This window comes from Pistacia vera, unplaced genomic scaffold (assembly GCF_008641045.1).
Source record: "Pistacia vera cultivar Batoury unplaced genomic scaffold, PisVer_v2 Contig298, whole genome shotgun sequence".
NCBI classification, from domain to species: domain Eukaryota; kingdom Viridiplantae; phylum Streptophyta; class Magnoliopsida; order Sapindales; family Anacardiaceae; genus Pistacia; species Pistacia vera.
Window position 1 is genome coordinate 614021 of NW_022196110.1, and position 27922 is coordinate 641942.

Sequence of the window (27922 nt, forward strand, 5' to 3'; positions counted from 1 at the left end):
TTTCCTATAAAACCTTTTAAATTTATTAATTTAATTAAATAATCTTCAAAAAAACAAATTTAAAAAATGAACAAAAACATCCTAATAACCTAAATTTACTATATTCTAACCACTACTGTCAAAAGCTGACCAAAATCTGATATAATGACAAATTACCAACTAAATCTGACCAGTAGTACATCGATCTAGCTTTTTTCAGCTAGATCCATATTAGATCTGGTTAGAAAATATCAGATCTTTGACCGTAGACAGTCATCAATGATGGTAGTATTTTTGACCATTGTTGACGATCAAATATAGCTAGATCTAACTGTCAATGACTAGATCTAGCCACAGATCTAATCTTTTCAAACCAAATCTATTTGGTCATACGACCCGATACCACAACTTTGACCACCTTCCAAGGTGGTGGTTGACTGTCTCTATTTATGAGTAGATTGGAGATATTTTGTTAATTTTAAATATTTTATTATAAGAGTATTTAATAAATAAATAAATAAATATAAAGGATATATATATATTAATTTTTAAAATTTTACATAGTACTACGTACTTAATTTAACTTTTTTTTAAACATTATTCTAATAACTACCCAAATAAAAAACCGAACATCGTAATACCCGCCTTTCTCATAATTCACACGGGAATGCGAGATTTTAAAATCCTTTCTGATTATTATATCATTTTGGTTTATAAAAAAAAAAAAAAAGAGAGAAGAGAAAGAACAAGGCAATTACTTGTTTAATTAACAATTAATGGTTAGTACAACTGGCCAGCTGATACGTATCTAATCACCCATCAAGGCATCAAAAGTCAAAACATCTTCATCTTGAATTAATCAACTCTAAAGCATGTCATTATCTGCCTTTGTCGAGTCGTATTCGTAGACTTGGACATTGACTTAAACTCTAAAGCTTCTTTGACACAAAACCAGCAGCATGCAGATAAAATTGAACCCATGGGTGGAGGCTGAATATGAAGCTACCTATACTGAGCCCATTATGCTATGTTTGGATACAGATTTTATTGTTTTTTAGGCCCACTACAACCGGCCCATTTGAGAATTATATAAAAATTAAAAAGAAAAACAAATAATTATAGGAGTTTTAACCCATTTCTTTTATATTTATATTCTTTTCACTTACAGTATTTCTTTTAAGTTAATTAAATGGAAACAATTGCTCATTGTGAACTATTAATTAAACATTAACTATAAGTAATTTAGACATTAAGTGTGTATGTGTGTGTGTGTGTGTGTGTTTTTTTTTTTTTACCGAGGGTATCCGGGTCAGCTTATGCACATCTCAACTAATCCCCTGAGACCTTAGAACTACTGGTCGAATAAGAGTTCCAGACTCTTATGGCTACCCCTATTAACAACCAAGGAGAGACTTGGATTTAAGAACTCTTGAGTAATACACCCAAAAGTTTTTATCAAACCACTCGATCAATTAGAAGTAGTTAGATGAGTGTTCTTGATGGGTAATCAATAATTCTTAAATTTAATGTATGAATGACTATGACATCTCATCTAACATCATACTTTAGAATAATGTAATACTAATATGATTGGATTTGAATTCGCATATATAGTTGTTGTATATGATGGGAAGATTACACTTTCATTATCAGCACGCATCGATTTGAGTTGTAACATAAACTTAATTAAAAGGGAGATGACGCTTGAGTTGTAACATAAACTTAATTAAAAGGGAGATGACCTTAACAATACTGTGGATGGTTTTACATGGTTTGATCAATGCATGCATTTTATATTATTGTTGTGTGTGGTTTTTCCGCCAAGCTCGGGCCAGCGCGAGGATATAGCTCGGCCCAGAATGTCCTTGGTGATTATGATTGATCGACCCAGCATAAGCTCGTCAAGCCATAGCTTGACCCAGTACAAGCTAGTCGTGGACAATCTTAGGAATTAATCAATCAATCCTCAGATTACTTTAGATCCCGGATATCGCTGGAATAACTAGATCAACAGTTATCGTTGCACAATCAAAGCGCTCAATCGCAAGGATATCAGAATTGTGATTCAAATCATTTGTAATCCTCTTAATTTCGCTCTTTCCTTTATATAAATCTTGTATATAAACCCCCTAAAACGATGAGGAGGGGAATACGAATTGTGGATTACAACTATATTATAAGCTCTCACATCATATACACAAAACACAGTAGACGTAGCTAGTTAACTTCACCGAACCACTTTAAAAGTTCTCTTTGTCATATACTTTCTGGCATTATCATTCACTCATCGCTGATTACCCGTAATAACGCTCACATCAGTTCCGATCCTGACAAGGTCGATCAGATCTCGCTAGTTGGTGCAGATTTTTGTATCAACATTTTGGCATTAGAAGGAGGGCCTCCGCCACTGTTTCAAAGATCTCGGCAAACATTCACCACGATTTACCCGTCCTAGGACCAAAATGGTGTTCACCAGATCAAGAACTACCACCAGAAATCACGAGAACATGGAAACCGCCCACCAGGAGGTGCAACAGAAGAACGTTGGACATCGACCACCAGTGCCACCAGCTCAACACGTCGTAAACAATCAGGGAGCAAGGACATCAAATTCCAAGAACGACTAACTGATGGAGATGATCAGAACAATGGTTGCACAGGCGGTGCAATAGACCGTGTCTGAGCTAAGGAACCAACAACCAGTCACCCAGAACCCCGACCAGTCGTGCTTCACCAACATTACCCAAACAGGTATGAATTCTACAGGTCGACAGTCTGTTTTGTTGCCACCAGGGGGTGATCAACACCGCCAACCTCGCAAGCAGCTCCTCACGCACAAGCCAGAGTCCCACAGGCAAACAAACCACGGGAGGCGGTCGAGGAAGCAACCGTTGAGGGAAAGTAAAGGTGATGGACACCACTGAGAAGCTCGGCGGTATCCCAACATCAGCGTGCCAATTTTAACCCACGCCCAAAACAAGATTGGTCTTCGCAGGCTCACGAAGCCAGCCATGTGCATGAATTTGCCAATGACCGACGTTCTGGTTATAACTAACGTCGCGAGCAATGCACCGATAAGTATGATAGCACCTACCAACCTTGCCATCATGACTCGACCTCGCCTATCAACTCGCGCGTCGGAAGAGCTTCACAAGCAACAGACTTGCGAACCCACTTGCTCAAGGTACAACTTAACAGAGCCAACCAGGGGAACCAAAATGAAGACCTAGATCGCATGCAAAGGATGCTCGACGATCTAAAAGCTCACCAGAATAACCTGGCAGAAGAAATAGTAAGTTCCCCTTTTACGAAGGAAGTTCGACATGCCTCACTCCCACAAGGATTCAGGGCACCAGAAAGCAAGTTCGACGGGAGAGGGGACCTCGAAGATCATCTTGACAACTTTAATGACCTAATAGAGCTACACCAGGTCAGTGACTTAGCGAAATGTCAATCCTTCGTAGTCACATTAGTCGGAGATGCCAAGAGGTGGTACAAATGGCTCAAGGCAAACTCCATCAACTCTTGGCAACAATTCTCTACACTATATCTGCACCAATCTCAAGCGAGGAGACAGTTCGCAATGTCGCTCAACTACTTGAGCAACATTCGCCAAGAGCGAGACGAATCGCTAATCTCGTATTTAATAAGGTTCCAGAACGAGCAGACAAAGGTCGTTGATGCCTCCGAAGAATCCATTCGGACTCTCTTGATCGCAGGGATCAAACCTAACACGAGACCTAACACAGAGCTGTGGAAAGAGCGAAGACCATGTGAGTTTTTCCAAATTCTACCAGATGGCCCCAAAATACCAACAAGTAGAAAGCTCGTTAGCGGCACTAGCTAGGAGCTCGACACGGGAGGCATCGGACAAGAGACAAGATCGCTCCTCGAATAAGCGTAAGGGCCAAGACAGTAGCGACAGGGATCGCAACAGATTCCCAAAGAAACAGAGAGTAGATAACTGCATAGACAGGCAGCATTTCCTGCGGTATGTAGAGTACACCCCCCTCACTCAAACATCGCCCACATCTATAAGGTATCCCGAGAGGCGAAGAGGCTGCCCGCCTAGAAAGAATGAGGGGGGCTTTAGGAGAAAGAGATCGGCAAAAATATTATTGGTATCACATGGATGTCAAGCACAATATGAATGACTACAGGGCTCTGAAGGGCGTCATTGAGGACCTGATAAGAAGAGGTCATTTGAAAGAATTTGTTAAGGCAGAACCAACTCGAGAGAATCTTGGTGAGCAAAGTAACCAGGTCTCAGGCCAAACACAGACCCTAGGTCAACAGGCTCCGCCAAACTCCAATGAGGTCTTTGTGAATATAATCTATAGAGGACCGTATATAGCAGGAAGCTCAAGGCGATCCCACGAGCAATACACTTGGGAGGCCAGAACAAACTCAATCCCCTAAATAATGAGTTGCGAACAGAAGCGGCCCAAGTGGCCCAAAAAGAAAAGCAAGGTAGTGGGGTTCACAGTCGATGAGTACGAAACATCCTCTCGTCATGATCATTACACAGTTGTAATCGCAGCCAGGATTGACAACGCAAGAGTATTAAGGATTATGGTTTACAATGGGAGCGTGGAAAATATTATTTTCTTGGGAGCCTTCCAAGGAATGGGATTCACATAAAGGAATTTACAGGTGTGCCCTTCGCCACTCTATGGGTTCACCGGGGACAGCCTGGTTTCCAAATATACTATCGACCTCCCCGTAACTCTAGGGGCAGAATCGAAGGTCAGAACTGTGATGGCTGAATTCCTGGTGGAAGACTGCCCGACCACATATAACGTCATCCTCGAAAGGCCAATCCTAGATGATTTAAGTGCAGTCACATCAGTGCCCTGCCAAGTAATGAGATTTATGACTCCCAAGGGAGTCGCAACAGTCAGGAGCTACACCAAAGAATCATGGGAATGTTATAATCGAGCCATAAACGCCACACAAAAATGGTCGTACCCAAAGACCATAATTATCACATAATCCAAGCCAAACCCCGGACCACTAGAAGACTTCATAGATCCTCGCAGCTAGAAGAGGAGTACGCTGTAGGACCAATTGAGGAGCTGATAGGAGTAAGTGTTAGCGAGGAGGATCCAACTCGCATACTGAAGATCGACAGCAGCTTGAGTAGGGTGATGGCTGATAATCTGGTCGAGTTCCTAAAGAAGAACCTCGACGTATTCGTGTAGGTGCATACTGATATGGTCGAGATCAACCCCGAAGTGATATGTCACAGGTCAAACCTCGACTCAGAGGCTCGGCCCATAAGACATATAAAAAGGGCCATGGATGCAAAGCACTCTCAAGCGCTCAAAGATGAAGTCGACAAGCTCCTATAAATCAATTTCATCAGGGAAGTCAAATGCTCAGACTGGCTCGTCAACCTAGTCCTAGTCAAGAAGCTGAATGGCAAGTGGCAGACTTGCATCGACTTCACAGATCTAAACAAAGTATATCCGAAAGACAACTTTTTACTACCACAGATCGATCAGCTTATAGATGCGACGGTAGGAAACGCATTACTTAGCTTTATGGACGCATACTCAGGATATAACCAGATCCTAATGTACCAGCCTGACGAAGAGCATACTTTTTTTATTACTGGCCGTGGAATTTATTATTACAAGGTTATGCCATTTGGCCTCAAGAACGCTGGCGCGACCTACCAGCACTTGGTGAACAAAATGTAAGTCAAACAAATTGGCCATTCCATGAAAGTATACACCGATGATATGCTCGTCAAATCAAAGATCATCGAAAGTCATATTGAGCACCTGAGGGAAATATTCGACATCCTCATAAAATATCAAATGAAGCTCAATCCATTGAAATGTGCTTTTGGAGTGAGCTTCGAAAAATTCATAGGCTTCCTTGTAAATCAACGAGGTATAGAAGCTAACCCGAAAAATTTTCAAGCTTTGCTCGACATGAAAAGTCTGATTGGCATTAAACAAGTAAAGAGTATGACTAGACATGTGGGCGCACTTAGCAGGTTCGTTTCCCGAGCCACGAACAGGTGTTTACCATTTTTTGAGACCTTGAAAGGGAAGAAAGGTTTCAAGTGGACAGAGGAATGTGAGAGAGCCTTTCAGGAGCTGAAAGAACACATCGGGCATCCCCCCTGTTGTCAAAGCCCATCCAGGGCGAGCCGTTACTACTGTATCTATTGGTATCCAAATTCACTGTTAGCGTGGCATTGGTTACCGAAGAGGGAGGAATACAATGGCATATGTACTATGTGAGCAAGAGATTGCTCGACGCGGAGACAAGATACCTAGAGATAGAAAATCTCGCCTACGCCCTTGTTGTTGCCGCCAGGAAGCTGAGACCCTATTTCCAGGCACACTCTATTCATGTGTTGATGAACTTCCCTTTGAAGAAAATAATGCGAAAGCCCGAGGCATCGAGTAGACTGATCCAGTGGACAATGGAGATGAGTCAGCACGACATTAAGTATATCCCAAGGATGTCGATCAAAGGCCAAGCCGTGGCGGATTTTATATCTAAGTTCTATTATTAGCCAGACACCGAGCCAAGCCTGCCAGAGATAGATACCTCAGAAGAGATTGAGCAACAGAAACCAAAGAGTGACGACTTATGGTTGTGGACTCTGTATACAGATGGCTCCTCAAATGAGAAGGGAGCAGGAGCGAGCCTCTTGCTCGAAAGTTTGGAGGGAGATCCAATCAGAGTCGCAGTAAGGTTTGAGTTCAACGCCTCCAATAACGAAGCTAAATATGAAGCATTGCTAGCAGGTTTTTGTCTTGCCAGAGAAATGGAGGCAGAGTCCATCAAGATCTATAATGACTCACAGCTCGTGGTCCATCAAGTTACTAAGGAGTACCAGGCAAAGGAAGACATGATGACATCTTACCTCCATCAAGTAAAGACCAAGCTCAGACAGTTTAGATCTTTTACCATCCACCAGATCCCAGGGGAGAGAAACTCGTATATATATGCACTAGCTCACCTGTGTTAGTGTATGCCCTAGGAACCAATCGTGTTGTCGATTTTAGGACATTATATCTTGTAAATATATTATGAATAAAAGAAAGTGTTCTTATTTCACATGTTGATTTTCTACTTCATTTATATTATATTATATTTAATATTACATGTGAAATGTCCCATGACATGGATCTTTAGAAGATCAAATCATCTAAGAATTCCCTACGCAAGTAATGTTAATTGGGCAATAACATTGCATAGTAGACATGTTGAATGTCTCAATTGAATATCATGTGATGGTATTAGTGTGGGTGATTATAAGAGGTATGTCACTAAGGCATTAGCATGGATAAACGGTTAGTGAACTGTTTATCGAATATGACTGATTACGATGAATCACATGGATGTGATCAATGATACATTGTAGGATCGTGCTAGTGTTCCACTTATCCTTAGACCTGAGACATCACAGTTGGATTCAACATAGGATGCATATGGTTCATATGGTGTATAAGCACAAGACTAGTCATGTCTTGTGTAATAAACCGATTTGATCATATGTTATCCATGTGCGAGGACAAATGATGGTCAAGATGGGATCCGTTAACTCAAAATAGTCAAATCTCGAGTTCCTAGATAAATGTCAATAAACATTGGAAAAGGGAAATCTCTAGCCAGAGTATAATGAATGTCAGATGAAAAGTAGTTTCATGTTGACGAGTTCCATTGTATCGATTGACAATTCGATTAAAGATTAAGTTAAAGGTTTTGACATACCATGAATCATTCTTAATCGGGATTACATAACGGAGAGATTTGATTACAAGGTACGTACGACCAGAATAGGTTCATCAGAGTTTACACTTCATTGTGGTTTATGAGTTATGGAACATTGCTAGACGTCTACCATAATCAGTGGGAGATTATAAAGAGTTATAACGAAACATATCAAAATTTGATATTGGGCCCACGACTAGATCATAGTGAACCAAAATGGTCACATATAAAACCAAGCTCAAGGAGAGAGAGTAATACATATCATTAATCAGTTTAATGATGTTCGGACATAAACGGTTGCATCCGAATTAATGTATTGGTGAGAAATGATTATCCATGGATTGCTAGCGCTAACTAAGGGTAATAAGGATTTATTAAATATTATTATCGAATTGGATTCAATGATAGGGGCAAAAGTGCATTGGTTTTATTCTAAAGGGTTAGAATATTTAATGGAATTAAAATTTGGTCTAATTATGAATTAACCATAAAACCAAGGACTTGACATAAATGTTTATTCTCAAGTTAATTTTAATTGTTTGAGGTATTCCCAAAACAATTTAAACTTACACTTTGTGCCCATGGTTTATAAATTAAGTATTATACCATTTTAATACAATTGCAACAATTGAAAACAAAAAGCACTCTCTCACTTTCTCTCTCACTCCCTCGGCTTTCTCTCATCTTTGGCTTGGGTGGATTTCATTTTGAGTTTCTTCATTCTCTTTGAAGAATTTAGACTCCAAGTTTCAACATCAAGTTTTTAATAGCAAAAGGAGTTGGTAATTTTCTATCCTTTTCTTACATTAATAAGTTAATGTTTTAATTGTTTGTTTTCTATCTTATGTCCATCATCTTGATCATCATTTTCTCTCCATTTCCATGTCCAAAATGCATGAAACACAACAGCATGGCCTCTGCAATGAACAATGAGAAGGTCAATTCAATTCCGGTTAAATTCCTCTCGAAATCAAGCATCTTCGCTTCACAAGATCCAATGCTAGCCACAAGTCAAAAGTATAATTGGATGGATGCAATCATCACCTACTTGAAGGACGGCACACTGCCAAAGGACAGAATCAAAGCTAGAACACTCCACACAAAAGCAACTCGGTACACGTTTGTCAACAATAAACTGTACAAGTGAGGCTTCAATGTACCATTGCTGCAATGTATTGACCACGAAGATGCAAATTATGTTCTAAGAGAGATACATGAGGGCATTTGTGAAAATCACGCAGGTGGCAGATCTTTAGCTTATAAGGTGCTGTGCCAGGGATATTATCAGCCGACGATTTATGATGATGCGACAAACTACGTCCGCAAATGTGACAGATGCCAAAGATTTGCAGATTTTCCTCAAGCTCCCCCGCAAGAATTGATCACTTTGACAAGCCCTTGGCCATTTGTGACCTGGGGCATCGACCTTATTGGCCCCTTGCCTCAGGGAAAATGAGGTGTTAAGTTCATGATTGTTGCCGTAAATTACTTTACTAAGTGGGCGAAAGCCGAGCCATTGGCGACGATAACGTCGAACAGGCTGAAAGATTTTGTCTGTAAGAGCATCATTTGTCGGTTTGCAATTCTCCACAGAATAATAACTGACAATGGGAAACAGTTTGACAGCAAAGATTTTAGGACCTTTTGCGAGCTACTTGGCAGCAAAAAGAGTTTCACAGCCGTCTACCGACCTCAAGCCAACGGACAAGTAGAAGCTGTGAACAAAGTAATCAAGCACACCATAAAGAAAAAGCTCGACAACCTTAAAAGGAGGTGGGTCGACGAGCTACCGGAAGCTCTATGGTCTTATAGAATGACTACCAGGAGGTCAACGGGCGAGACCTCGTTTTCTTTGTCTTACAGATGTGAAGCAATAGTCCCGGTTGAAGTAGGAATCAGTTTATTCTGAGGAGAAATCTTTGAAGAAGAAGCCAACCAAGACCTACTCCACCTGAGGTTAGACCTGCTCGAAGAACATCAGGCCAAATCTCAATTAAGTCACCTCTTATTAATAGCCGGCTAAGTGGTATTTCAATACCAAAATCAGAAACAGAGACTTTGAAGTGGGCGATCTAGCTCTCAGGAAGGTCGTCCAAGGTACTCAAAACTCGAACTTGGGGGCACTTGGACCTAGATGGAAAGGTCCCTTCAAGATCTCTAAAAAGCTCACGCTAGGATCTTTCCACTTGGAACGCCTCAATGGCGAAGCAATAATGCGAGCTTGGAACGCCGACTACTTGCGAAGGTATTACCAATAAGCAGCTTGAGTTCTATTTATTTTTATGAACTACATTTGTTGTAAGGCTATTTATGGTCGAAACACTTGATCAATAAGAGAGCTATTATTTAGTATTTGCTTTGTTCATAATTTACATTTATTAGTTCGTCAACAATTAACTACCGATCAATAAATCGTGACCTAAGTGATGAATTCCAAAAGAAAACTCGCAGTCAAGAGTCCAGGAAAGGCAGCTTACTTCGAAAAAGTCACGCCAAAATCCAACTCTTTGAAGATAAAACATCCTAAATCGACGAAGTTAAACTTGAGTTTTGAAATCAAGGAAAAAACACGTTGATGGAAATCAGCTCTAAGCCGGCGACCAAAGAACTCGAAAGGGACAGTAAAGTCTAAAATCAAATTTTATCGTCACATCAGATCTCCTCACATAGATCGGGATTGAAAATCCTAGGACGACGAAGTTAAAGTTGGAAAAATCCAAGAAAAAATCAGCCTCAAGCCGACGACGAAAGCCCGAAAAGGACGACGAGCCCAAAATCGATGCCAAATGTCGCATGAAGATTTTTTTCGTAAAAAATCCGAAAAACTCCTAAAGAAGCGAATTACACATGACTTGGACAAAATTCAGGTCCCAAAGTCCGATTAAGACGAATTAAATGTCTCCGCAAAAATAAAACAATCATTGTTCGAAAAAGAAATGTTAAAAAATGTTCTTTCATTAACTAGAAGTTTAGTTACATTCGGGCAATATAAAAAAACAAAAAAACAAAAAAGACTAAGATTCTTTAGGCTGATGGGGGAGCAGAGCATTCGTCTTCAACCTCATGTCTGGGAACCTCGCTCGAGAGGACTATGGTCAGAAGAACCGGGTCTTTGACCTTCAACTTGGGCCCAGCCTCTTCACCACCTTCCTCGACCTCTTCCTGGCCCTCACCGACATTCCCAGAGTCATACTAGTACACGTAGGTCATCCCCTGAGCCTCAACCTTCATCTTGTCGACCTCTTTCTGATAAGCTCGTGGAAGGAAAGAAAAGTCGATCGACGGATGAGCATCCTATAATTTCTGCACGAGGAAGATCGACGTCTCCTAAGATCGGGTAGTGACGACTTCGTTCAGCTCCTCAATCCTAAGCCTGAGTTGTTCAGCCTCAGCTTTGGCATTTTACCGACCTACCGTTTCTTGGGTAAGGTCGAGCAAAGCCTATTTGAATTTGGCCTCCCAGCTCACTACTACTTTCTGGGCTGAGGAAAGTTTATAGTTTAGCTTGTTGTTGGCTCATCACTATTGAGCCAAACTCTGGTTAGCCTTCGCTGCCTTAGCTTTAGCCTTACTCCAAACAGCCTCGCTCGCCTTGAGTTTGTCAAGGAACTCCCTTTCCTTAACCCCAAATGCCGCAACTTCCTCCTTAAGGCACTCAAGCTCGGCTTGCCTAGCCTCATTCTCCTTCTCTGCAACCTCAGCCCTGGTCAAGACATCCTCTTTTACTATCTTTGCCAGCATCCATCCCTTGTGAGTTCCTTCCAAGGTTTGGCCGAATTCTTCGTACAAGAGTCGGTTCGCCATGGCAACCTAAAAACGAAAAGGTGAAAAGCGAGCAAGAAACAAAAATAGCATTAAAAAAAGGGAAGTGAGCTACTAGTACCTCAGTTGCGTAGCTGTAGGTTAAGGCTAATATCTGGGAGGGAGTCAAGTCCCTAACGACCGCGAATGTTAGCGGGGTGACGCAATCCTTGGCCACTGCGGCCCCAACACTGATATGGTCGAGGAGTTGGTCGATCAAAGCGTTGAATTCAGCCTCAATCGCTTCGCCTATCTCCCCATCCTTTAGCTTGGACGAGTCAGGTCTACTCCCCCTTGGAGCAGCTGCTACACCCGTAGGGGTGGGCTTCTTCTTGGCCGCACTTTTGGCTGTGCTTTTCTAAAGGCCGCCAACATGTGCGGTGACTTCTTTGCTCGAGCCCCCATGAGGCTTAGTCACCTTCTTCTTCCCCGAGCCATCATGTTGTTCGGGTGCTTTACCTTTTCCTGAGCCCACAGTTGGCTCAGACATCTTCTTTGCTGGCCCCTTAGAGGGTTCGGTGGCGCTCTTCTTACCAACCGCCTTAGAAGCGGTCATAGATTCTTCATGCTTAGACCTTCTTCAAGCTTGCCTCTGGCGTGCTTTGTGCCGGTAGCATCTATGGGCCATTTTGTCACCGAAGCAGTTGGCACCTTTTAGGTAGCCACCGACGCCGCCGTTTTCTTCTTAAGGCTCTTAGGTTTTTCAGCCCACATTTCTACAAGGAAAAAGGGAAATGAGTTAGCGATCAATTTGCGCGGGAAATCAAACGCGACAAGCAACAACTTACCTTTTTCCAAAAGCGCTAAAAATCTGGCCTCATCCCTACAAAAGTTGTACGCATTTAGGTGAAAAAGCGTAAGAAGCTCGTGGACGTTGCGCGAACTGTCAAGAAGATCACTAAAATGCTGCAGCCTTTGCAAGCTCGTCGTAGAGAGAGAGTTCTGCTCAACATTAACTGCAATAGAAAGTATTTCAGTTAGATAATGAAGCAAAGCTCAAAATTTGTCCTTGTATACGCGAGCAACCAAAGCCTTACTTGTTTTTGGAGTGCTCGTCGTACGGAGATAGTTCTACTCGACGTTAACTGCAATAGAAAGTAATTCGGTTAGATAATGAAGCAAAGCTCTAAATTTGTCCTCCCATACGCGAGCGACCAAAGCCTTACTCGCTTCTGGAGTGAAGACACCTCTCGTCCCGCTTTCGTAAAAGAAGAATGTCACGACCGAGGGCTATCCTCCATTTTGCCCCACTACGGGCTCAAGTGATTTCCCCACTCAGCCGGACTCATAGGAATATCCCCACCCCTGCAAGTGGGTAGCTAGCCTGATGGTACTTATCTCTCTTGTCACAAGTACTTAGCCTGCAGGTCTTGTGTTCGAGAGATGAGGAAGGCGAAAGAAACTCACTTGCAGTGGTGGGGATATTCCTATGAGTCCGGCTGAGTGGGGAAAGCACCTAAGCCCGTAGTAAGGCAAGATGGAGGATAGCCCCCGGTCGTGACAAAGAATTAGGAATCCCAGTGTGGGACCTTCTTTAAGACATTGATCAGCCTGTTGAAACGTATTTTCCTCACCTTAGAAAGGTAGTACATTTAGCCTTGCCCTTTTTTGAGCCTGTACAAGTGGACAAACTCTTCGACAGACTGCTCGCCTCGCTTAGCAATCATGTACGCGATGTATACCCCGGTAATGATCAAGTAAGAATTGGCCGTAAGTTGGAGAGGAGAGATGTCAAATTACCCCAACACTTTATCGATGAAAGGGTGCAGGGGAATGGATACCCCGCACCTAAGGAAAGTCTCAAAAATTGCCACCTATCCGGCTGGAGGGTTCTTCCGAGAGTGTTATCCTGGGGCCATTAGGTTGAGATGTGGAGCATAGTTTGCCCTGATGCGTTCAAGATCCTCGAGGGTGATCGAGGATTGTGGCTCTTTTCATTGCCTATGAGCTGGAGACGGCGAGGAATGAGCCAATTGGATCAAAGCAAGATCAGACAAGCCCGCAACGTCGGGGTCCAATCTTCTGGCAACAAAATCTTTGGATATCTCGAGGGACACATTCCCTAGTACAGCCAAGCCAACCGATGAATCAATCATTTGATCTATTGTGCGACTACTAGACAAGGACATGGTTCTAACTCGACTCTAGGTACCTGAAAAAAGAAGAGAACATGTGTTAGAGCTTGAACAACTCGGCGACCATTCCACATTTGCTTCCATCTCATGCACCCGAAATAGCTCGCGCAACACAACAAAGTCATGCGACCTACCTAGGACACCCGCGACCACCGCGATTAAACCCCTCTAAAACCCAAGACCGCCGGAGATGCACCCCAAAAACCCTACTAAAATCTTAAAACATCCAATGTGGCCACTACAGTAGCCACCCTTTAGCATAAAAGTCAGAAAAATGAGCAAGGAAAAGAAAGAAGTCTTACCAAAATAAAGAAGAGCATTGAGAACTCGTAAAAAAGACCATTGCAACAATGTAAGAGCAATGGCAAAGAAAAGCAGGAGGGTGGAAGAACTTTCAAAATGGCTGTTCTGAGTATTCGTCACCTTTTATAGTGATTTTTGCATGGAAGACAAAAAGGCGGAGTTCAATCTCGACCATCGACTCATAACTGATCCTAGCCCTTCATTCGTTGAGCAATTTCAGCCCTTGGATGTGGTCATGTGTCGACCATCCATGAGGTGCGACGAACTATCGGAAATGATAACTGTCGCTGCACGACGTCTCAACTTCACGCATGAACAGCTGTTATCCCCCACGTGCGACGAAACGTAACTGACAAAGGCTGTCGCATTTAATGCGACACGACCACACAAAAATTACATTTATACCCTGAATCTATGTATTCTAAGTTTTGACAGGTGGCATAGGTAATAATGTCCAAGTGTGAAGAACGTTATCTAGACATAAGGTCAGTTGTGGAAGCCCAATCGAGCATACACTCAAAGACTCACTATTGAAACCAAGCTTGGCGTCAGATTGAGCGATAGTCTTTGAAGCCCAAAACGAGCATCGAACACTAGGGGGCAGATGTTGTGTGTGGTTTTTCCACCAAGCTCGGGCCAATGCAAGGATATAGCTTGGCCCAAAATGACCTCGACGACTACGATTGATCAACCCAACATAAGCTCGTCGAGTCGTAGCTCAACCTAACACAAGCTAGTCGCGAACAATCTTAGAAATTAATCAATCAATCCCCAAATTACTTCAGATCCCAGATATCGCGGGAATGACTAGATCAATAGCTATTGTTGCACGATCATAATGCTCAATCACAAGGATGTCACTATTGTGATTCAAATAATTTGTAATCCCCTTAATTCTGCTCTTTCCTTTATGTAAATCTTGTATATAAACCCCTAAAACGATGAGGAGGGGGATACAAATTCTGGATTACAACTATATTGTAAGCTCGCACAACATATATACAAAACACAGTAGACGTAGGCAATTAACTTCGCCGAACCACTTTAAAAGTTCTCTTTGTCATTTACTTTCTGGCATTATCATTCACTCATCGCTGATTATCCATAATCACACCCACATCAGTTCCAATCCTGACAAGGCCGATCGGCAAAGATGGGTGTTTGCCCTGGCCCCATGGGGATCCAGCCCAACCTGACCCGAATGGGGCCGAGAATCCCTAGAAAATTCAGGGATAGGGCCGGGGATGGTCCTCAGAAAAATCCCCGCACCTGGGGACGAGCCGGGGGAGGGGATAGTGCAATCCCCAGCCCTACCCGTCCCCGTGGAGCCCCTTCCTGCCCTTTTTTTTTGAGAATTTTATGTTTTTTTTCGTTCCCTTTGCAAGATTGTATATAAACTTAGAGTTTAAACATGATTTTAAGTAATGTATCTAAAGTTATGATATTTACTTTTATAATACTTTCTAATATTTGTATTAAATTTATAGAAAAATAATTTAAACGAGGGAATCTAATAATTAAATATATGTATTATTACTTTGTGAATTTCACAAAGTAATAATACATGGCCCAAAAAAAAATTTGATTAGATTATTATAATTTACCAAACCAATATATTATGAGGTTTATGTTGCAATGGATGATTTGAGTATATTATAAGATTTATGTCGTAGCCTGAAAGATGTTTATATTTTATTGCTTTGAAATCCATAAGCATGTTCCAATTTTTGCCAAGAAATTGTTGTTATTCACCATATTCATATCAATTCTCAATGAAATTTTCTTTCAGGTATTTATTTTATGAATTTTAGTAGATGAGACTATTTCAGTGGAACATTATAATGCACCAGCAACATAAAACATCAGAATGTGGAATCTAAATTCCTCTATTTAATATTATATAGAAAAGGTGTCACTAACTTAGTAACAAATAAATTACTTTATAGTGGTAGTTATGCATTATTTTTAAATCTTAATTTAAATTTTACAAGAAATTGTTGATTTTATATTTTCTTACCTTAAATTCAGTCTTTTTAATGAATTAACTACTTAAATTAAGCAGTCAAATATAGTACCTACTAACGTGCTAGTTTCTCACAATTAAAATAATTAAAATAATTAAAATAATTTAATATCATTGTCGTGAGAACATGTGGAAAGTTTTGATCTACATGGGGCAAAAATCCCCGTTCGGAGGATAAATTCCACAGGGGGAAATTCCCCGCGAAGCCCCATTCATCAGGCCGGGCCGGTACGAGGATGGGAGTGATTCTATCCCCACGGGTCGGGGACGGTCATGAGAAAAATTTCCACCCACGGGGACGGTCATGGGAGTGGGTAACAGGGATGAGGAATGGGAATGGGAATGGGAATGGGATCCCCGCCCTGACCCGGCCCGCGCCCATCCCTATCGATCAGATCTCGCTGGTTGGTGCAGATTTCTGTATCAACAATTATATACTTCACTACTGACCATTGGAATCAAATTCAATTGAATGGATATAATAATAATAATAATAATAACATTATAAAGTAATACCAAAATGTGCTTCCACCTTTTCTAATTCTTTGTATTCTATGTATTTGTAGATGCGTGATTTTGACACCAACGACTCGCACGTGCAAAGTGTTAAGCTGTTCTTAGAAATTACACGTGATATGATTGATTCAAGAGCTAATTAATATAATCGAATGCAAAGATTGAATAATAAATGAGAAATAATTTTTAAAGTTGTTCGGATGCTTGAAGCAATTCCTACATCCACTTTTTCTTTTATATATGAGAGATTACAAGAGGTAGCTTATAGCAAACAACGAACAGAGGTACAATAATTGAGTATTCAAAAAGAATATCGAGTCAGTCTCTTTCTCGTAGGTTATCTTTGCTCTGAAAATAAAGATTACAATCAGAATGAGGGTTCAGGATCAAAATCTCGAAAATGAGAGGGAAGTCTTCTATTTATAGTTGAGGAATTCAAGGTAATGATTACAAATTTGCAAGTGGGTAGGTGTTGTACAAGTCCTTCCTTACCTCCCATTGGCTGATAACTTAGGAAATATCCTTAAATTATCTAAGGCTTGGATAAGTGTGCGGTCCTTAATCACTCATAGACAAAATCTGAATCTGATAAGTTGATGACAGCTGTATTCTTTCTATCTTGGGTCAACGTGATAGCACCCGAATGGTACAAAGCCTTCTTGAACTCTGATTGGTACTTGCTGATATAAGCTTATGTCAACCCTGGTTTTTTAGGCTTAACAATATTAATTTCACAAATATAATCTTGGATTTAGTTAATTAATTACGCCTTCTGACCATCATCCATATACATATGAACCAACCAAAGGCACGCACGTATTAATATATATAAATCACAAAACTACTAAATAAACAAAGACTGAGTTTAATTAATTAATTAAATTAAATTAAATTAATCTATTAAAAGTTATCATGAAGAATCAAACAAGAATGCATAAAGCAGCAGGTTCCTGAGGGTTTTGCAGTGTAGAAAAAATTCGAGAAGGAAGTGGTGAGGCATGAAACTATCTTTGGGTAACTGAATGGTTCAATGAGAACTTTTAAGTGTATTACTCAAGAGGTCATAAGTTTGAGTCTCTCATCGATTCTAGGGCCCTTGAAAAATAGTTGAGTTGCGTGTAAGCTGACCCAGACACTCCTGATAATTGAAAAAAAAAAAAAAAAAAAAAAAAGTGATGAGGCATGAAAGCAATTAAGTTTGAAATGTTCTAAAAGTCTAACATAAAGACATCCATTAAGTGACAGATGCCTAACATTAGTTTTTTTAAGCTGAGAAGAAACGTGGGGACCTGTTTGCCTTTGTCACTTTTGAGGTGTGATTTTTGTTTTTAGGCTATTGGATTCATCACACTCTGAGTATTAATTAGAATAATAACGCACAATTAATTATACTTAATCAGCTTTTATATATATATATATATATATGTCGTCAGGTCATTACTTTGGAGTCTTCTGCCTCAACTTGACCTTCTTTAATTTAAACCTTCTTCAATTAGCATGTTCAAATTAGCAATATTATCAATAATATATTTACATATAAAACAGTGCAAATTAATTAATAAGATGGTTAAATTATTAAGAAAATAAATTTTAATTAAATAATCTTGCTTTAGTTTAGTGTTGTATTAATAAATTTAGAGTAATCGACTTTTTCCCACCCAAGGTTTGCCTTAATAACACTTTTTCACCCAAAAAGTTTCAAAATACTTTCATACATAAAGTTTATATTCCATTAATACTCAAAATACGCTTCACTTTCTCAATCAGCGTTCAGTGAGTTACCAAGAGCTAGAATAAAAGGAGTTCTATAGAGTAGAGGTCAATGAATCGAATGATGGTGACCAATTGAATATTGGCTGTCGGAATCAACCGGAAATCAGTTAAAAACAAAAAAAAAACTTTAGCTTTGTGATGGTTGGAAGTTGACAAGAAATCAAGTGTCGAAGTAAGAGGGGTTTTATAGATAGGAGACCGGAGGTTCAAATGGTGATGACTGAGAGAATTTTTTAGATCGGAATCAGTTAGAATCGGTTTTGAGTAGTAACAAAATATTATTTTTGGGTAAAAAAATGGTATTTTAAAACTTTTTTGGTAGAAAAGTCATTAAGGCAAACCTGGGGTGGAAAAAAACGGTTTACTCATAAATTTATTGTTATTGTCGTTACTCTAGTCTATATATGATAAGAATATAGTGCTTATTTCCTTATAATTATTTAATTATATTATATTAATTTTACTAATATTAAACCCTAATGAGATAATCAACATGCAATTATCATCATCGTCATCATTCTTATATTCATCCTAGTTCTATATCACACTGCTCCTCTCATCAATTCTTAACCAAAAAACCTTATTTGTTTCAGACTCTAATGGACACCATGGAGACCTCAAAACTCCCATCTCACTCTCAAAACCCTAATGAAAGTGGAGAGAAAAGAAGCTTTACTACTACAAACAGAAGAAACATTAATAAGGGAAGAAGATTTCTGGGGGTGAGACAAAGGCCTTCGGGGAGATGGGTTGCGGAAATCAAGGACTCTTCACAGAAGTTGCGGCTATGGCTGGGGACTTTCGATAGAGCAGAAGAAGCTGCTTTGGCTTATGACAGTGCCGCCAGGCTTTTGAGAGGAAGAAATGCAAAGACCAACTTTTCATATCGTCATGGATTTGTGAATAATCATGAAGAAAATTGCTGAGTTGTGGTTAAAAATCCACGGCTTTATCAACTTCTTCAGCATACAGTCACGAAGAACCATCCAAATTCTTCATCATCATCTTCTCCATGGATTGATCATAAAATGTGTAACAAAGTTGACTCCCCCAATATAAACTTTGATACGCTTGTTGAAGAAACCATAGTTTGTTCTTCAACTCCATCAGATTATCATCAGCTTTCTGGGTTTTCTTTTGGGAGCTCTAAAGTTTATTCTTCTGTAATTGTTGCTCCTTCGTTTAGTTCTAATTCTGTGTCTCAATCAAGAGAGGAATAAAACTATATTAATTCTTCCTCTAGCTATGATCTTCAAGCAAATCCAAAAATATTAGAATTAGATGAATTAAATTTGGATTTGTACTTCACTTGTAAATTATTATGGTTTAGTTCTAGCTAGTTTATGTTTTTATCAGTTATTATATTTTGAATTGTTAAAATTGTTAATGCAAGTTTAAATTTGTCTTGTAATCGATCCCTGCAATTAGACGTTAATTATAGATCTAATTAAAAATATTAGTTCGATAATTATATCCAGGCAGAAACATACAGACAAAATTACAATTACTGCTGGATGACTGAACCTGGACATATGAATGTCAATGAATTAATTATTTTCCCCTCTAAAAAATATAATAAAGGTCCATAGCATAGATCTGTCGGTAAATTTCGTTGTGAATAGAGGTTAGATGGTTAAAATTTCATCATTATAAATAAGGGTAAGATGCTCAATTAACATTATGCATCAAAAATCAAAATTTAAAATTCGAAGAGTGGGTAAGTGTAAGGATTATTCGTAAGGAGCAGTGGGTAACTTTGGGAAAACATATGGGAAATGTAAGAGGTTGCCGGCAGTAGAGGGAGGTGGCCAAGGGTGTTTCACAGTCCAAACAACAAACCCAAATCAACCAAAACTCCAAACAATCAAACTCCAACAAATAACCAGGGCAGTCGCGCAAGGGAGTCACGCATGGGCGGTGGGTGTTGTGTGTCCTAAGAGCAGATGGTGGCACGGCAATATGGGGGCAGTCACGCTTGCAGTCATGCCGCGCAAGGTGTCGCACACGGTCAAGGTTGTGGAGAAACAGGCAATAACGAGGCTGAATCGAGGTGTGGAGGCGGCACGTGGGCAAGTGAGTAAGAGGTGCGATCAATCGCGCGAACTATTGTTGCGACGGGGAGGAAAATAGGGGTGGCTATGGTGCGAACAGTTGGAAACGGCAAGGAGGATGGCTGGAAAGGTGAACCGGGACTGGGGAGTTGCAATTAGACGACCGAGATGGCGGTGCGAATCGATTGGAATCGCAGCCGGAATCAGATGTGGCAAAGGAGAAAGAAGAGAAAAGGGTATTTTCGTCTTTATATTTTTTATATCTTGTCAAAAACGAATTTTAACATAACATTGGGTGGTAATGTGTTGTTTTAAAACTTCTTGGGTGGAACAACGTTGCTTGACCAAACTTTGGGTGGGAAAAAGTCGTTTACTCTGAAATATATTTACCTTTAACTTCTTTCTTACCACTAACGAATTCACAAATATGAACAAGTTTATCCTAACCCTTTAAATTATGTTTTTATCTTTAATTTTTTTTTTTTAATAATGTTTAAAGTTAATAATTTTAAATTTGACTATAGTCAAAAGATGTTTAGCTTTATAATCCACTCTAAATTCTTTTTAGGGAGAACGACATTTTTCCATCCAAGGTTTGGCATAATGACATGTTCTCACCCATCAAGTTTCAAAATGACACGTTTTCACCCTTTGTTAGGTTTTATTATATTTTCTGTTAATATTTTATTAAAAATACCCTTCAATATTTTATTTTATAAATTTTTTAATTAGCCAAAAAATTAAATATTAAAAAGTCAAAAAAGAAAAAATAGTTAATCCCACCTAAAAAGTTAAAGAATAATACTATGAAATTGTTTAAAGTTAAATAACTTTAATATTTATTTATTTATAATATCATCAATATCTCATCATTATTATTTAATAATCTATTAAATTTATAATATTTTTTATTTTTACTAATTAATATAAAAAATTATTATTTTTAATTAATTAAATAAACAAAAAAAATATTTATACTTAAATTAATAAATAATTAAATTAAGATTTTAATTTAATTAAATTTTAATTTATAATAAATTATTTAAGAATATTTTCAACTTTTCAATCAAATATTAATAAAAAATATTAATAAAATTTAATAAATTATTTAAAAATATTTTCATCTTTTCAATTAAATATTAATAGGAAATATTAACAGAATTTAACAAGGATGAAAAATTATCATTTTGAAACTTTACATGTGAAAGTGTCTTTCGTCAAACTGTGGGTGGGAAATGTCGGTCTCCCTTCCTTTTATCATTAAATTATCCATTCAAGTTGAACGAACGAGAACACACGTGGCCTACTTAATTGTTTTCCATCATAATCAGCACAATATTATATTATATTATATTAATGAAGCTATTTTATAGCGTTATCCATTTTTCTTGAGTCATTTTCATTGGAATAAATAGTAACAAAAGCATAATCACTCCACCACCATATATTTAATTAATTAATTATTTATATCATCCTCATTAAATTTTTAATTAATTAATTATTTGCTGCATTATTGATTCCATAATCAACTCAACTGAAAATGCCTCATCCAATACTCTAAACTAAATTAATTAGAGTATAGCCACTGATTTCAAGATAAGTACAACAACCAATCTAATTAACTAAAACTAAACTTCAAAGAGATAAAGTAAAATGAAGACTTTTATATATTATTTTATTTTATTTCATGCTACATCAATTATCATAAAAAAAAGTATTATATACCCAAATGATTATAAAAAATGCCTCTTAAAAATATCAAAAACCCTGAAATAAAACCTTTTTTTTTTATTAATATGACATGTTTTCATGTTAAACTTTATTTATTGCTTAAGCTAAAAAATTACAGAACAAATAGACCCTTTTCCCATACGAGGGCATAATCACCCCACCACAAAAAACAAGAAGGCCGACAAAAGAAAAATTAACTCCAAGGGACTGACATGTCGGTCAAAGAGGTTTGCTCCCTTTCTTGAGTTTTCGGGTTTAAACCTTGAAGTCACCTATTGTGACTTTCTTAATCCTTTGGACTTGTAGAGTGTTCAATGAACTCTCGGTTACCCAAAAAAAAGAGAAAGAAAAATGAATTAATGTAAAAAAATTGCAAACCAAAGTGGAGAATATCCTTTAGCTTAGCTCAGCCTAGGATTCTTTCCTTGTCTATTGGAGCAAACACTTGAAATGTTACTATTCAAGACTTTGGATACATTTCCACTTTGATTTGGTTTCATTCTAAAAATTTGGTACAAGGAATTTGATACCAGATTCCCACTACTGGACTAGTACAAATCCAAATCAACCAGTTTGCAGATTCTCAAAACCAAAACAACTTACTCTCTAACTCTTTTCACTTTGATTAAGCAATGACATGGGTATGTCTCCCACTTGGAAACTATTTTTCGATCTTCACCTTTTTTCTTTTTTCCTATTTCCATACAAAATTACAACTAGATCCTTCTTCAAAGAAGATGATGATTTTGTTAATGGCAGAGAACTTATTCCTCCATCATCATCCATGCCTATTGTGTAAAAATGTTCACAACACAGAAAACTGTTTTTCAAAGCAAAATGGGAAAATTCCCAACTCCATTCTGTTTCTGTTTTCAACCACTCCAAAAACCAGAGTTAATGTCATTACATTCATACTCATATTGATGCAATCAACTATTTGAGGGAGGTTTCTGAATAATTTGCATGTAATTTCGAATGGTTTTGACATCATTAAACTGCTATGAAATGGTTAAAAAGCACTTTTGGGTTTAGTTTGTAAGTGCTTAAATTAAAAAGAGACAAAATGTGGTTGGGTATAAAAAGCAATTGAGTGCTTTTTTCTGGTGAAGCATTAAATACCCTACTGTTTTAAGAGAAAATGCTTTTACAGCATGAAGGAACTTTTTTGGGAAAGCGATTAATAGGTAGAAAGCACTTTCATCTGCTTCATTTTTACTCAAAAACACTTCTACAAAAGCTAAATCCCTAGTTAAAGTGAATGAGAATCATATAATTTCCAGTCAAATTGGAGGGCGGCATTGAATTCAACTTTACCAAATGCTGAATCAGATGATAAACTCCAGCCAAAAACTCTTCCCAAGTAAATACTTCAAACAAGATGAATCAATTATTAAAAGGGTCAGTAAAAAAATGGAGAAAAACAGTGAAATAGGGTTTCAAAAACCATTGCACAAATTTCAGGCAAACAAAAGAAGAGTCAAAAAATTCTGAGGCAGGGCTGCGAAAGTATAAACTTTAGCTGCAACATACAGAAAATTAATTCAAAACTTGAACCAGTTTTCTTTTTTTCTATTAACATACGACAATTGAAAAGTTTCACCATCATCTCTCCTTCTTCCTTAGCAATAATATATTAATATGCAAAACTGTGTCATCTCCTAATTTACATGGAGAGAACAAAATCCATAAGCACAACATTGACCAATAAAATTTGCAGTAACATTAGCATTCATATACATGTCATCAAAATCATCAAGAAAAAATATATACGAAGTCACACACAGACCCCATTCATCTCATATAAGCTCTAGATTTCGCCAAATCCTCAATAAAACAATATCACACCACAAATCTTGTCCGAGCTAAAGGAATCATTATGTAAAATATTTGATAAGCCAGAAAAGGTTTGGTGCACGCTCAGGTTATCAAATTAAGAACTATTTCCAAATGCCAAACCTCACAACAGGAAAGAGGTAGTAGCCACAAAGTCTCAAATAAATAAGAAAAAAGTCATATAAATAAGACTAAGAGGATAGATTAAATTAATATAGTGGATCTACAATGCACATTTAATGGAAAATGACGATAAGATAAAGATCAGTGAACAGCTATGAATAGTAAAAGTTAGCTGCTGGTCCCCTAATGGTAAATAATAAGAGGTGCATTAGCCTCTCTGCAAGGTCTGCCACCAACCACCATTAACTCAATAATTAACTTAATAAAAAAGAATAACAAAAATCAAACAAATCCTCATTCTTATTTACTTAGCCCTTGTTAATCAAACCCAAAAACTCAAATAATATCTGAGTTTTTCTTTTTCTTGATATATTCTTCAGACCCGCCTAGTAAACTCGATTTCAGAGCTAAATTTCATGACAAATCCTTCAATCTATCATCTTGGGAAGAAGAAATAAACCCTCAATTGAAACCTCAAACACAACCATATATATGCATAATATGTGTATTCTTGTACATAGTTTCTCAGCAAATAAATAATCAAAATAAAGAACTCCATGAAGCAAAACTAAAACTTGAAAAGAGTAAGGGGAAAAACAACAGAAGAAGAAGAAGAAGAAGAAGAGTAAGCGCTGGATGCAGAGGTTTATCGATCGATTCATGTACTTGTGTTATTTTCACAACAGAATTCCCAGGAAGAGATCGATGAACCGCTGCCTCCAGTGACTTCACCCTTAAGAATCCGAAACTAAAAACACCAAAGATCATACAAATAACTCAGATCTAAAGCTTCTAAACAGTAAAAAAAAAAAAAAAAAAACCACTCGAGCTTTATACAAAGATCAGAAACAAATATAAAAAAGAAAAAAAAAAGTACATGCAAGAGTGAAGGTATGTAGAGAAAGTTGTATGGTTAAAAAGAGAAAGAAATGGTGAAAGAGAAATGGGTTTGAACCAGGAAGGAGAGGAGTCAGTCACCATTGCCGAACGTCACTCTCTCTCTTTGTTTTTGCTGAAAGAGAGAGAGAGAGAGAGAGAGAGATGATGATGAACGACAGACAGAGTGTGTCTTTTTTGGGTACTTTTTAGTGTTTATAATTTTACTATTTACAAATCAATTACTAATTTACGATGCCATTATCACGTGTTTTACGATTTTACTTTTTAACCCCATTTGTGATTTGTGAATTTCCCAACGGACCCAATAGTTTCATAAAATGATATTACGTCCAACCATTTATAAAAAGACTAATGATATCCTTTGTTTTATTATACTTCTCTTTCCAATTTTACTTCAACCAAATTTTATTTTCAAATTATGGATAATTAGTTTTAGAATTATTTTCTCTAATATTAATATAATGGTGTTTGACAGTTGATACAATGGCAAGACCTTTGTTACTGTTAAAATTTCTTTTGATTTCTAAAGAAGAATAAGTATTAAACAACCATTTTGATGATGGACGATTGGAAATATATTTGTAGATATTTTATCAGAATTATGTAGGAGTTTATTAAGATATTGATATGTCTTTATCTTAATAAATATTCCATTTAGATTTATTTGTAAACTTAATTTAACCATAAAGTACATCTTAATTTCATAAAATCAAATCAAAATTGTAGAAACCCTAAATCTTATATGAACCCTAATTTGATGATTTTCACAATATTAATGTAATAGGATAATTAATACATACCTTGATCCATGAATATTCTTGAACGGGTCTTAACTTGCACTTGAATCTTCTTGAAATGATGTTTCTCTCCCTTAATTCCTCGGATGAAGACAGTGCTCAATGCTTCTTGATGAAATAGAAAATTGTTATATGTTTCTCTCCCATATATATATTTTAATGTATTTATAATTATCCCAAATTAGGATTATAAATTTTTATAACTATTTAAGGTTTATTCTTATATAGAGTATCATTATAGAGATGTTTTACTATATATATAATATTATATTTATATTTGAATGTATTTGGACCATAGTATAAGAATATATAAATATATTATAACATTATTTACTTCTTTTAGTTATCATATTCATTATAAATATCTGATATTATGAGCAAATAAAAAAAAAATCATGAAATAACAAATGACAACAAGGGAATACTAATCATTTTTATTTGTTTTAAAATTTTTAATTTAATATTATATATGTCCATTTGACTATTTTCCTTTCACCCCTAAATTTTACTGACATTTCTCAGATAGGGGTGTATTATCATTTTCCGAAACATTCAGGTGAATAATGTAATTATCCACAGAATCTTTTAGTCCACATAGTCGAACGCTTTTGGACAAAACTTAAGCACAAACATTATTGGGCTTAGGAGTAAAACAAGCCCAAATGATATCTTTATGTATTATTTATCTCTAATAAAAAAATATTTGTAATTATCCTAAAAGACAAATATAAGTTTATGAGAAAGGGTTAAAATTTGGTAAAAGTTTTCTGTCTTATTGATGACATGGCTTTCATGATTGTTTGAATTCTGCAAATTAATTATTATTTTGTCAATAAATTAATCTAAAAAATAAATTTAAATGTAAACAAGGTTACAAGAAGGCCACATTTTCTCTTACAACTTAACGACAAAAATAATTGTACACGTGTACGGTTGGTTTGGCTAAATCCATCATTTCAATCAAATTAAATTAAATTCTTTGATTTGATAGAATATAATTATAGAGAATAAACATCTTTAAAAATTGCTGAATTACGTAATAATATTCCAAATTAGACAATTAATTGGTGGTAGTTCACATTTTAAGAAAAAAGTAAATTCGATTTAAAAAAATAATTTGGATAAAAAATCATTATATTAATCAGTATTTATATATAAGAAAATTATTTAAAAAATCTTTTTATTTTTGACAAGTTATAATGTTATTTTTTTTAATTAGTGTTAAAAATTAAATATCAATTTTTTTAATATAACAAATAAATCAACTAATTATATTTTCATTAACAAAATTAAGAAATAAAATATATTATTTTTAAAAAAGGAATAGTAAATGTATATAAGACTTACTTTAATCTTCTAAAAATTAAAAAAAAAAATTACTCTGTTACTAGAGTTGATTGGACATCAACGGCTCGAGCTCAAGATTGACTTATCGTAACTAGTAACTACTAGAGTGAAGAGGGTAAAACTGGAAATAAATTAGATGAAGGGTCTTATCTACTAAAACAATTAAAAAGATTTTAATTTGCTCATGAAAAGATGGTTTTTAAAGTAATTACTCATTTATTACTTTTATTATGGTCTTGTCATAATTTCTGTCATTGACTGTTATAAAACTTATCATTATTATCCAAGCTTTAAAATTTAAAATCTCATATAAGTTAAAATTGAAATTTGTTGGCTTTAGTGAGATTACGGGGGTTAAGCAGTGCTTTGAAACGTAACGTGTCACCCTGCCAAGGGACCAGGTATTCGGGTTAAACAGTCCAACCAGCGGTCTACCAGTGATCCAGTAAGTTTAAAATTTAGTCAATATATCATTGATAAATACGTATCAGTCCATTTAGGTTAAAATCTAGCAAACACACCGTTATGATCTAACCGCACAGTTAGGATTTTGCTTTTCTAGGCCAAATTTCAGTTGATTCTGACGCTCAAACTTCAATCTTACACCACTACCTGAACCACCAACCTTCATTTTACAAAACTCATCTAACCCTGACACTTGGTAGCCTCCTGTTTGACGATCGTGACTCGCGTATACCATTGCGATTGGGTTGACTTTCCAATCGAATTGGTTTCCAGATCCGACTGTTATTGACACCAAGGAGTGGGGGGTGGTCAAGCGAGGGTGGGGGTGGGGCGTGAGTGGGAGGGGCAGGGGGTAGGGGGCAAGGGGCATCAGAAAGTGGCAAGAAGTGGCCGGCAGTTAGGTTAGGG

The 27922-nt window shown here is 37.3% G+C and overlaps 2 protein-coding genes across 2 annotated transcripts in view; both read left to right on the plus strand.

The window, feature by feature from the left end:
- Positions 1-27922, plus strand: part of LOC116135323 (tetraspanin-11-like) — a 59569-nt gene that overhangs the window by 22171 nt on the left and 9476 nt on the right. The window lies entirely within an intron of this gene.
- Positions 18784-19617, plus strand: LOC116135281 (ethylene-responsive transcription factor RAP2-11-like). The gene is given in 1 exon segment (XM_031420987.1): positions 18784-19617. A coding segment is annotated over 1 exon segment (621 nt). The 5' UTR covers positions 18784-18866; the 3' UTR covers positions 19488-19617.